This window comes from Ixodes scapularis, unplaced genomic scaffold (assembly GCF_016920785.2).
Source record: "Ixodes scapularis isolate PalLabHiFi unplaced genomic scaffold, ASM1692078v2 PGA_scaffold0__279_contigs__length_252992795, whole genome shotgun sequence".
Lineage (NCBI taxonomy): Eukaryota > Metazoa > Arthropoda > Arachnida > Ixodida > Ixodidae > Ixodes > Ixodes scapularis.
In genome coordinates, this window is record NW_024609835.1 from 170,005,922 (window position 1) to 170,018,749 (window position 12,828).

At 41.2% G+C, this 12,828-nt stretch overlaps 1 protein-coding gene across 1 annotated transcript; it reads left to right on the forward strand.

Moving 5' to 3' along the window:
* The first annotated feature begins 248 nt into the window (after positions 1-248).
* On the forward strand, positions 249-12,029 carry LOC8026592 (angiotensin-converting enzyme-like). The gene is made up of 12 exons (XM_040221742.1): positions 249-336; positions 1,542-1,685; positions 3,954-4,142; positions 4,206-4,294; positions 5,298-5,467; positions 8,099-8,223; positions 8,297-8,389; positions 8,613-8,754; positions 9,866-9,964; positions 10,039-10,170; positions 11,742-11,908; positions 12,019-12,029. The coding sequence occupies exons 1-12, from the start codon at positions 249-251 to the stop codon at positions 12,027-12,029; spliced, it is 1,449 nt and encodes a 482-aa protein (XP_040077676.1).
* The last annotated feature ends 799 nt before the right edge of the window (positions 12,030-12,828 follow it).

The following is a 12,828-nucleotide window of genomic DNA, read 5'->3' on the forward strand; positions in this document are numbered from 1 at the left end:
AATGTGGTGTTTGGCGAAGTCTCGAAGGTCCACAGTGAAATTTCCAATACGCTGCGCCGTTTCGCGTGGAGACACTTTCAGAACGCAACGTTGAAAAGGCTATTTCAAGAAAGTGCACCACTGGGCAATGGCTCGTTCAGCGTGGAAAAATCGGAAAAGGTTTGCAAGATTTACTCTAAAACTACTTTGATTCTCTAATTAGCCTCTTCATTTATTGAAATATATATATATACACATATTGTCTGCAGATGGATGAACTCAACGCTGAAATGGAAACTATTTACAGCGAAACTGAAGTTCGTATTGATTTTAGGGGACGACTAAAGATTGAACCTGGTGAGTCCTTGTCAATCATTACTCAGTTTCGTTTTTTTTTTTTTGTTTTTTTTTTTCTACATTTTTGTTTTCTAAGTGTTTCTGGGCGTCTGCATTTCTCCTACACTTTGTTTCGTGCCAGGAAACGGAGTGGTGTTACGGGATCGTAGCCAACGATAAAAGTCGGCAAAATCAATCAATCAATCAGGAATAAATGTGCATAGTCACGGCTAAACCAATCGCGCATAATAAATTTGCGTGATTATGCGTTTTTTTTCGTCATTGCTCTAGTTGCTGACAGCAAACGTACTTTTGGCGCTGCTTGATCGACAATCGAATGGTAATGTCGGCTGCACTCGGACTTTGTGTGAAACGTAGGATAGAAAAACGTTTTTACGATTATATAGAGCGCCTGAAAATGACTAAATTTGCGCGAGTTTCATTAGATGAAACCACATGCGCTGCACAGCCGCCGAGCGTTAAAGTGTAGACATTGATATACTTTGTGCTTCATACATCGTATGTGAAGGGACTCTCGCAGTTACGAATAAGCTACGTATTTCGACTGCAAGTTACTTATGTGCGGTCCTGAAGAAGAAATGAGCATAAGCACTGCGTCTGTCACCTGTTTTGTGACTCGACGGTTTTGGGCACTGCGCGACACTGCTCGCTCGATCGAGTTATTGCCGCGTCTTTTGTTTTACTGATAGTAGCAAACGGATGTCATTAAAACGTAGTGTGAAGGAACGTGCTCATTGGGGACACCGACAAAGGCGGTAAAATTTGTTACTGGCGAGCACCCTTTGGAAGTAGGATTTGAAAGGGCGCCGATGACGTATCCTCACCGACAGTGGGGCAAAGAATACATTAAGTATGCATAGTTGGTAATAAAAAGTGCAGTGAATTATGCCACGTTCACCCGTGCAAAGGATCGACGCGCATGACAACACCTAATTTCAAAAGCTTGGCCGTAATATTTGGCAAATGTGTCCGCAAGCCCCAGCCTTTACGACTCCCCTAAGTGCAAGCACGTTCCGCTTTTAGAATGACTTACAGCACTGTTAGGGGTAATATGGGTGCCAGCACTTATTTTTTCCTCCGATGTTCCTACCTTGATCAGAGGACTTTGAAATTTCTCTTCTATATTTTCATTGTTGGTCCTCGCGGCCTCTCGCATGCCAAAGCTATTCCATAGCTCAGTTCTAGTTGAGTATTTTTTTATATAGGACTCGCAGCCATTATGCGCGAAGTAGGAGATTACGACCTTCTGATGGAAGCATGGGCAGCGTGGCACAACTCTGTGGGCAGGCAAGAAAGGGACCTCTTCATTCCCTACATCAAGCTCGCGAACGAATCTGCGATTTCCGAAGGTACGTAATAGCTCAAGTACAAAAGCGCCCGAAAACAGACTCGCTGATTAGGCTGGTTTTAGTGAGCCGAAGGTAAGCATTGTAAGGAACGTTTATGTGTACTGATATCCCCAAAACAACAAAAGGTAACCCTCTAGTTCTAAGCCCAAATTACGCTTGAAGCAAAACGCGACGCAGCAGCACTATAAAAGCCTTGTGCTTTTGAAGGAAACCTTAAATTGGGGAGCGAGTACGCGAATGAACGGTTTCTGTCTCTTCAGAATGTTGTGCCCATTTTTTTCATTAGTTGTACGCCGTCCGTGCTAACATTCGGTCTACCTATGCCAGTAGTTAATCTTGTGTCTAAATGTATTGCAATTTGGGAAAACGGTGCCCTTTTTTTGTTTTCTTTTTGACAACTAAGAACAACATTTGAGAGTGCTGTCTGGCAACCATCCTTCGAAATACACGACCAGATTATAGGTCACACGTGGCCAGGTTAGAGAATACAAATAAAGCTGGTTAAAAGGATTACTTATATCCTTATACAAATCCTTAACTAAATCGTAATAAAAATTATGCCGTTTTTTCAATAATGACATGAATCGAACCTTTTCTGCACAAATAACTTTCAAACTATTATTTAGTTTCGTATTAGATTTTTTATTAGCAGTGGGTTTGAATTTAAATCAAATAATCATCGAGCGAAACGCGTTACTCATCTGGGTATATCAGTGTTGATTGCGTTTTTTACTTTCCACTTTGCTCGTCAGTTATGTGATATTTTATTGCAAGACAATCGGAACGCAAAAAGTTCCATACCAATGCTAGGAAAACGTCACATTTCAAGACAATCGTAATGCGAAACAGCTCAACTTTTTCATTCTAAAAAAGATCGATCTGCTTTTGTTCTAGGTTGGCAGGGTTTACGTGAATAAAAAAAAGTAATTCGACTGCACTTTAAAGTTACAGTACGCCTTTCTTCCGTATTTGTATTAGTGATCGGACGGATTTATAATTTTCAAAAATACTCTTCTGCACCTCAAGGACTGAAGTAAAAAAAAAGAAAAGTCCGGCTACTCGGGGAGCAGCACTCCTTTTCCCTTTTATGTAGAGGAATAAGATTTTCAGGCGCATTTTTTGTTATCTTAACAAAGATACACACGCCTCAAACGCCCCGAAACCCAAATCCACTCAGGACTACTTCCCGCGGCGTGTGAAAATGAGCAAATTTTCCTTGTTGCTTGAGTTGAAAACGAATATAGTCACAGATAACACAGTTGGTAAATTAAATCAAATTCTGCTGACATAAATCAAACAATTTATACTTAAATTAACTACACCGCCAAAACCAGATAAAGCTGAATTGTTATAATATACGAACGTGTTCATTTGAATCTAGCCCACGTATACACACTAATTTCTTTTTTTTTAATAATAAAAATTTCCAATTTACTTCGTATTTCAAAGAAATGGGACTGTGTCAGAAATAAACTGCGGTAAACTCCGAATTCTTGGTAAGAAAATATGTTCTGCGAAATACCGTCCGTAATCCACGAAAAATACTCTGAAAACAAGGAAACCTTGTAAGAGTTTAGCTACAAAAGTTGTTACTTGTTTTGTTACCCCCAGTTGTATTTTTCTTGAGTTTCTCAATCAAAACATTATAAAAAGAATACTACTAAGTGTCGTACAAATATTTAACTCGACAGAAAATTTGAGTATGACAATGACCGATATTGTCATATTAACCACCGCCGCCACAAAGAGAATGGCGTACTCAGAGTAAATGATTTCGTTCGTTTCTAAAACATCCCCGTATAGCTGCAAAATCAACATTCATGGTGGAGTTAATGACCCAGAAAATTAGCAATAAAAAGAAAAATAACAAAAAAATAAAGAAAGAAAAAGGGTTATTTTCACGTATAGGATAACAAACTCAATTTCGACGTTAAATGTCCACGTTCAACACATTAAGGTTCTCACAAAAAGAAAGGCATACCACGTTGTTTGCTTCGACCACAGCAAATTTAAAACCTAGATGTTCGTGTGGTAGGAAGCCACAACCCCGTAGCACATTCGTTCACCTAGCCTAGCAAATTTCACTCGCCCCCCCCCCCCCCCCCCCCCCGCCAAATCTGCAGCGTTTTCGTGGTTCCTTTTAGAGCGCAAAGCTGCTGTAATGCACAGCTTTCTGCTGCTCGGATCTGTAATTATTCCGACATGTTGTCACTCTATAAATTCACTTGAACTCAATCTTTGCTGTTCTTTCTTCTTCTGCGGAATTAGGTTATGGAAACATCAAGGAGATGTGGTTGAAGAGCTACGCGATGAACAATTTTACGGAAGTGATCGATGGAATCTTCGAAGAACTGTCGCCTCTCTACAAAAAGCTCCACGCTTACGTCCGTATGAAACTGCGAGACATCTACCCTGGTAGGATGCCGGAGGACGGCACGATCCCTGCACACCTTCTCGGTATGAGACTTGGACTCCATTTGTCTCTTCCTGGGGGTAAGCAGTCCTTTGTTTTTGTTTCAGGCGACATGTGGTCTCAACAGTGGGGAAACTTGTACACCACTCTTAGGAATGGCACTCCCATCGATATTACGCGCGAGATGGAATTTCAGGTATGTATGACAGAAACTGAAATAAACGTTCAGGATTTACTTACCAGACGGTATCTCGTACACATCAGTGGAGGGTTAAAAATAGTTTACAATACCTTTAAGAAAAAAACGTTGTCTTTTACCAGTTGCTGGGTCTCACTCACAGCGCAGAACCTGTGATTGGGCCCGAGGTCACTGGGAAGATAGGCAGCGCTCGTGACCAAACCATGCTCGGAACACGTTTGCAAAATATGGCGGCCTCAGATGAAGCGCCCAGCATCTATTTGATTGCGGAAACTTTTGAAAGTGACTCAAATCTGTTTCATGGTGCGCGTACAAAAATAATCTTCCGAACGTTTCATCTACATTTCGCACCTATTTCTTTCTTGGCTTGAAGGTTGGCACCATGTCTATGGTTCACCAAGTTAGCAAGTAATAAAAATTAAGACTTTAAGAGGTACACTGCTGCGCTTCTTACATGATCCCCGATTTGCCTCAAAACTGTTTAAACACAGCACCTAACATCGCGAAACTAGGAGCCCAACGATTAAGATTTCTTTTTCTGCTAGTTTATTTAATCATTTTTTTGTCTTTTTTTTTATTGGCAAAGTCTTCACTGGCAACAATAGAAACTTGTCACCAGCGACAGGTAGGGGTTCACTCTATGGGCAGTTTGTTCTCAAATTATAGTAAAATGTTTTGACTGTGAAATAAATGCTTTGGAAACTCTCTCCTGCACTGATGTCAACCTGCTAGCTTCTCTTCCAGTAACTTACAGCACTAAAAACCACAGATGTGTTTAATGTCAGTATCGGCATCGCCTTCATATATGGATTTTGCAATAACTCTTCTAAACAAATCTGGATAGCATGCCGTGCAGAGTAAAGGCTGGTTATTATGCAAATATTGTTAGTTTGGGCAACTTGAAGAATCTCCGAACTACAGCCTTTTAAACATTCACTCGGTTCGCTTAAAACAGAATTTCCACCAGGCACGTTATTGTCGATGTTTCATTTTGCCGCAGAAATGGGACGCCCAGAGGATCTTTGAGACTGCGGAAGCGTTTTTCGTCAGCCTGGGGCTAAGCCCCATGACGCCAACGTTCTGGAACAAGTCCATTTTGTCCCAGCCGGCCGACCGAAACATCGTCTGCCACCCCGCAGCGGCTGATTTCAGCGATGGGGATGATTACAGGTATGTTCTTGGAGAGCGAAAGTAGGTTTCTGCGCTTCTTGAGATCAAATAAGCTCTTGGTCGCAGTCTTTCTCTAATGGTCTTTCAGCTGGCTTCAGCTCATATTCACGAACCTTTTAAACGGAAATGACGTAAAACTTCAACCGTGGCAGTGCACAGGCAGTTTTCTAAATCTTAAAATTTGTTTCATAAAAACCGTGAGGCTACACCTATTAACTTTATGGTCAGCGATCAGTGTTTTCGGGTACCGCTTTACAAGTATAGCGTTACCGGTAACGCGTTAGTTTTTTTCAGTAACGTAGTAAGACTCATTACGTTTTTCAAAACAGTAACGGGTGACGTAATTACGTTACCCGTTACGCTGGACAGGGTAGAAGGGGTGAGAGGAGGAAGCGTGGGAAAAGTGGAGAGAGTACTGGTTGTTGGTCTTTAAGCCACACGCAGCCGACGCTACGAGCTGATGGGAGTAATCAGACAACCTTAAAAGGGCGCCATCATGGTGTTCGCCATGTTCATATATCTTTTCTATCATTGGTGAACCAATCACAAACAAACAAGGCTGATTGACTTGCGCTTTTGACGCTTCTTTATTGGTCCCATTAGTTCGTAGCGTCCGCTGCGTCCGGATTTAAGCTGAACCGAAGTACAGGCGCCAAGTCATTAATTATAGCACTCATTCCACATGCCTTCTAAACTCTGCCTATCATTTCCAAAGGCGAAGCGTCCCATTTTAGAAAAACCACGTCCACACCCTCTTTCTCGAAAATCGCTGTTAGCGTCAATTTATAAATATAAAGTTGCGCAAAAGCAACGCGTGTTGCTTCTTATCAGTAAAGGTAACGCGTTCGTTTTTTTTTCGCAAGAAACGAGTAATGTATTTCGTTACTTTTTTTTGTAACGCCTACAACACTGCCAAGGGGACATAATACAGGGGGATCATTGTCACAATAAGTTGGTTAATTGACTAGAAAATGTAAATTCACTTTTTAGATCAACTTTGCAAAGGGTTTGAACTCGAAACTTGCTGAGCGTCATCGAAAGCTACAAAACCATTCAATTTTAGAAATCACTTAGAAAACACGGTGGAGAGCTGAAGTTGCCACTCGTGGACCACGAAGGAGGCTACCGGTGCAGTACAATGCCCGTGCAGTTCATCTCTTAATATCCGCGTTTTCTCGCCGCCAGTCTTTTGCCTGTTGCACGAGTGGCGACTGTAGCGCAATGCTGCGCTTCCTAAGTGTTCAGTCTTTCTATAAAGTACTCATTTCGGGGTTTTCGATTATGCTGAGCGAGTTTCTAAATTGAACCATGAGTTAAGTATCACTAATTAAAAATACCAAGGTTTAGTCAAATTGACTTTGATAATGTAGATTTCGCGGCTTTTCTGAAACAAATCGTTAAAGCCTAAAAATAGAAAAAGGTAATTGTTACGTGGTTACTACGTTAGGGCGCTGAAAAAAAGAGGTCGAAGAGTAGGAGTGGGCACGGTAGCAAGAATTGCATTTTATTTGGAGACATGTACATATATTCACACTATAATCCAAGGTGTGTATATATTTGTTTTTTTTGGGTTTTTTTTTTTTAAACACGTTTCAGTTGCCAGTAGCGCTTCGTGTCTCCAGCCCTACTTTTAGTCCTTTGTTTATGATCTGTTGACGTAGTAAAAAACACCCTGTAGCAATATTGCTCACCATCGAAATACGTTTCCTTGAAAATTATAATTGAACATGTTCTTCAAAGATCAGAAGTTGTTACGACTATTGTCTTCTTTGTTATAATGCGGCTTTTATTTTGTATCTATTTTCTCACATAATGTTCGCGTTTTGCTAGAAATGGTTCTTTTTGTTGCACATGTATTTGATTCAGACATTTTCAAAAACTATTGATAAATTTCAATGCTTTTTTGAGGAAAACTTGGATATTCAAAACTATTCATTGAATATTATGATATAAATATCCGTTGCATCAGAGTTTAGAAGCTGTGTTTGCAAGACCTCGTGCATTTATTGAATAGAATTTAAGACAACACCGCTCTCAACTCTCCAACAAAGTATGTTAGACTGTTCTATCTACAAATGACTACATCATCCGAAAAATATTCTGAAGTTCAAGGTATTAGTGCGCAATTTCTACGCCAATTATTTTCGTTCTAAGCAATTGGATTGCTTACTAAAAAGCAGCCATCAGCATTTTTTTAACGGCTTAATTCTGAACGTGGCGTACGGAAATCATTTATATGTGCAGACATTAATACGCATCGATGTAAATATTAAAACGAATTGTTTTCTATAGTGCTATATTTATAATGCTTGTTTCACTAGACACACTTTTAAAAAAAAATTAAATGTTTTCTTTCTCATCAACTGAATATTGTTTTGTCTCTCACCATTATTTACATCTGAAATTAGATTAGTTAGGAAACTTGATAAGTGAAAAAGTTTCTGAGTTCATTATTCATTTCATGAGCCTTAAACAATTAACGGATCGACAGAAAATAAGTTCCTACGGGCTCTTTCTTCACGAACCAGAAGGTTTTTATTTTCTCTATCAGGTCGTGCCTTGTTAAGTGTAACAAATGTTGTGCCATTCTCACTGTGATATTGTTCTTTGCTTCCCTATATGTATGTTCAGAATCAAGATGTGCACTGAACCAAGATTATTGGACCTCCTGAACGCTCACCACGAGATGGGCCACATTGTCTACTACATGCTGTACAGTCACCTGCATCCCTCCTTCCAGGATGGCGCCAACGAAGGTAGCCATCTTTTGTCATTCTGCTTTCGGCTCAAATATTTATCTCGAGTGATGGGAATGACTTCGCATTCCAGCGTTCCAAGAGATGGTTGGAGACCTGATCGCCCTCTCTGTGTCAACGGTCAGACGCTACCGCCACCTGGGCTTGCTGGGCTTCGAATACATCGGTGAGTGTGCTTTGTAAAGCTCTAGTCCTTTGATTTTTATTGGAGTAGTTCATCTATATTGACGAGTCGGGGAAAGAGCTTTGTCCATGCTTTATTCTTTAGAATAAATTGTAATTGAAATACGTCACTTCAAGGGTTTTTTTCTTTTTTTTTTCTTGGCGCTTCTACTTTGCATTTAGCACTCAAAATTGCAGTTTCATTTTATTTTTTGTCGCCGTTTCAGACCCAATTGATGCTCTGCTTCAGACGGCTCTGGACAAGATAGCTTTCCTCCCTTATGGTTACGCGCTGGAGAAATGGCGTTGGTCCGTCTTCACAGGCGAGACCCCATTCGAAGACATGAACAAAAGGTTTTGGGAATACAGGTGAGGCGCGTAGGCTCCATTTACCTGAAGGGCACCAGGCACAAGCTCTTCCTGCATTCTTCTGACGGGCGACTGCCTGTGAAAGTTTATTGAGATATGCTTGTCGTAAACCTTATTCCAACCGTTCTCATCTTCGTATCTCTGTTCCACTCTTGTGAGAAAAGCTTCCGTCGTAGTTCATATCTGAAGATTCCGTTTGTAGTTTCTGTTTTCATGGGTTGTTTTGTTTAACCTTCTAAGGCTATAACACTGGCGCAGAAAAAACCACCTAACGCTCCTACAAAAGTAGCTTCGGTGCATTCTCGACAGCTCCTATATTCGAAATGTGGTCGTGATCATATTTAGCGGCACATATGTGATTTGTTTCAGTTTCTATCTTTCTTTTCTATGCATCAGAGCAAATTAACCCATATGTGTAGGAACTAACGGTCTTATTAATGTTGCCCCTAATTCCGAAAATATTTAGGCCTGTCCATCGTCCGTATATGCACGTCTTTGAAGATAAAGGTCACTGTGCAATTTTTTCATCGGCGCTTTTATGCCAATTTTTTGACAAAAGGAATGCTTTGTTCCTCCCATATCAAACGAACTCAAATTTAAACTAGGAGCCAGGTTTTATTTTATTGATGTTGTGTTAGACGCACGAATATCGTACTGTAGAATGTTTCCGCGCACTTCCCTGCAAAGACCCATCAACTAGAGTATTTGTCTATCAAGTTATGACTAAGTGTTATGTGTTTGTAATCCTGGTATTGCGACTAATACACAGGCGACTTTAGCATCGAACATCGTTCGGCACGTCCCCTAGCCATTGTAACGTGAAGGAATCTCGCCAGTTCGCAGCAACATTTTCTCGCGGAGAACACGACACGCGCACCGCATCTCCACCAAATTACTTTCCGCCCTGCCATCCACAGGAGTGTGTAACGCTTCGAGTAATCCTCACTATCAAAATTATTTGAAAGCTATCAATACGTCTTCGTCACGTGTTTTAACAATTACGAAGTTCATTTCAGTGTTGCTCTTAAACTGCTCTGCCGAAGTCCTTCAACTGTAAACAAAACGTGTGCCTTCCACTGCTCTGCCCTTCGCATTATGTTTTTCTTTGTAGGATTAAGTATCAAGGAGTATCACCGCCGTTGACGAGGGCGGAACTTCATTTCGACCCCGGAGCAAAGTACCACGTTGCTATTAACGCCCCGTATATAAGGTATGTTTCTCTCAGTATTTTATTCGTGTCTGCCTACTGTGGTTTTTTTTTTAATTTCCGCGTATTCTTTGCAGCTATTTCGTGTCCTTCATACTTCAGTTCCAAGTTCACGAATATCTTTGCTCCAAGACCAACAAGATCGACGACGAAAATCCTTTCCACGAATGCGACATTTACGGACACGAGCTCGCCGGACATATCCTAAAGTGAGCGATCGGTTTCGCGTTCAAGGCAATTTCGATGATAAATTTAACTGCTATCTGCCTAGGGTTGCTTATTCTCCGCAATAGGGGGCACCTCGGTTAACAGTTGTCAGAGCTTGGTCATATATTTCGTGGTTCATTTCGCCAGACTTTAATGCTGGAAGTTTTCATAGTGTCGCGTAGAACATTCTTGAACTCGATATACGTGTGTAGCCAACTGGACTACTCAAGCATTGGTTAATAGATAGAAATGGGTCTGATCGGTCGATCAACGCGGACCTTGCCGTTCGGGAGTCGAACTCGAGCTCTCTTCGCCCTCTTTCTTTTTGGGCTGGTCGCTCACTACAATATTCCCCTTTAGAGAGGAAGCATAGTGACTAAGTGATTTGATTTTTTTTTCGACTGCTAAATTAGTATATTAGAAACGAGTGAAACACCGGATGAGTTTCGCAGTTCAGCCTGGAGTAGCTAGACGAGCCAGAGGTGTGCTGCAGATTAGGTGGTTGAGGTAGCACCGTCATAGTTCATTTGGCGATTATGTGATTCAGCGCTTTCGAAATGTCTACCCGACTGTTAGAAACCAAGTTTTTAATTGGATGACCAGAATTCCGGGAACTTTGTTGAAACTGTAGTCGCTGCCATCGTAGTTGGCGTTCCCGTTGAAGTCTGGTCACCTTGATCATTCATTTTGAGAGGTGGCAAAACATGAATAGCTCACTAAAATTGTAAAGTCACAAAGCTGCTAGGCAGTGGATGTCGCTCAGTACGGGTCACAAATATATAGCCACTGGATTACATTAAGACGGTTTGTCTTAATAAATGAAAAGTGGTCGGCACGATCGATCGACGCGGTTATTGCGGTTCGGAAGCCAGGCTCGAGCTTTCTTCGTCCTCTTCCTTTTCGGGCTAGTCGCTCACTGCACGTGGAATTGCTTACAATGCATGGCACGAACAGTCACCTAGATTCCTGTTGCTTCCTACTCACCCCCTAGCAAGCCAACCTAATTTTCTTATGGTGAACTTGATTGCGTGTATTTTTAAGTCTCACTGGTGCAGCAACAACGTGTTCGCACTCCTATAGTTCACTATTACATAAAAAATCTAGCCGTGCTAGTTGGCATACGACATCTGGAAAAAATAAAAGTTCAAAAGAGTACCGTACAACTGAGAAGCGAACAAACAAAGCGCTTAAAATTAAAGTTGAAGCCTATCAGCAACCATTATAACAGTTTGTCGTTTATTGCTCAGAGTTGGCAATTCTTGAGTCCTTTCAAGAATGTGCGTGCATATGGTGGTGGTTGGTATGGCGTTTTCTGTGGTTTGTGGCGTTCTTGTTGCTTTCAATAAACTTAATTTGAGCCGTTGCGTTTTCAGTTCGTCGATTTGACTTCTCTCTAATCGCTTTTATTCTTATAAGTCTCAAAGCATTGTTTACTATACTGTAATGCATACTTGGTTAGAACAAATACTAATCAAAGCATTCTGTACATGTTTCTGTACCCCAAGTTTTACGGCAACTCAAACTTCAGCGGGGTACATATATTGTGTGATCTATCTCGATTTTCACCATCCAGGCGTGGATTATCCCTCGGTAAAAGCAAGCCGTGGCCAGAGGTCTTGGAAATATTGGCCGGGACAAGCCAGATGTCCGCTGGCTCCATGAGGAGGTACTTCAAACCCTTGGAAAAGTGGCTCGATGAACAAATCAAGGACGAGATGGTCGGGTGGGACACTGCCCTCGGTATGTGTAATTTTATTTTGACCCATCGGAGTATCCTTGCTTCTGTAGTTTGCTCTCCTAGAAGGCCAGCCACCCTAACGTTCTATTAAATTGAAGTTTTTTACCCGTAGGTAATAGTTAGCCACAGTGTTCTCGATATTAATCGCTCTAGTAGTATGTTTTGTGGCAACACGTTTAGCGCAAGAAACAGGCGGTGGTCGGCACGAATACAAACTTCTCCCGTGATCCAACCAGATTTCAGTTTACAGTTGATGCCTGTTGTGGACAGCACCTCTTCGGTGCATATTTTTCCTAAATACTACACTTGGTTTGTTACAAGTAGGCCGCAGAGTTTCCGGTGTTTGTTGATTTAAAAATCGTCCTTTTTATATGGGGTCGGATTACTTTGCTTATCTGCTTCGGACAGACGCAAGAAGAGATTATGGAAAAACATTATCATGGAAAATTAGGTTTAAATCTAAGTAGATCGAGTTGCGACAGAAATAGTTCTATCTAGACCTAAAACCCCGAGACTGAAGGAAGCGATAACGACACGAACAGTCTCTAGTTTTTGGAGATTTTGTGTGTTTGTGTCGACATTGGTTCCTGTGGTCTCAGGGTTGAGTTACGTCTAGTAATTTTCACCCGCTCCTTTGCGTTCTGAGTTCCTGTTCATTGATTCTACAAGATGCAAACTTTGCCCCCTTTTTTGCTATTTCTGTCCCATTCTATTCCTTTCTACATAGAAGTTGTACGTTTGTGTAGTTATTGCTTCCTGCTGTCTCGGGGGTTGAGAAATGTCTAGTAACTTTACCGTCTCGTTGTCGCCCTGACTCTTTGTTCATTAGACCTATCTGAAGAAAATATTTTCAAGAATGTATTTTTTAATGTTGAGTGGAATTTGTGTTTTTAACACCAACGGATACTTTTTAAAAATTTTC

Excerpts from the sequence above, each read along its gene's own strand:
- LOC8026592 (XM_040221742.1), top strand. The coding sequence starts at position 249 with ATGGATGAACTCAACGCTGAAATGGAAACTATTTACAGCGAAACTGAA. Across the intron at positions 5,468-8,098 it reads AGCGATGGGGATGATTACAG|AATCAAGATGTGCACTGAAC; the intron begins GTATGTTCTTGG and ends ATGTATGTTCAG. Across the intron at positions 8,755-9,865 it reads AAAAGGTTTTGGGAATACAG|GATTAAGTATCAAGGAGTAT; the intron begins GTGAGGCGCGTA and ends TTTTCTTTGTAG.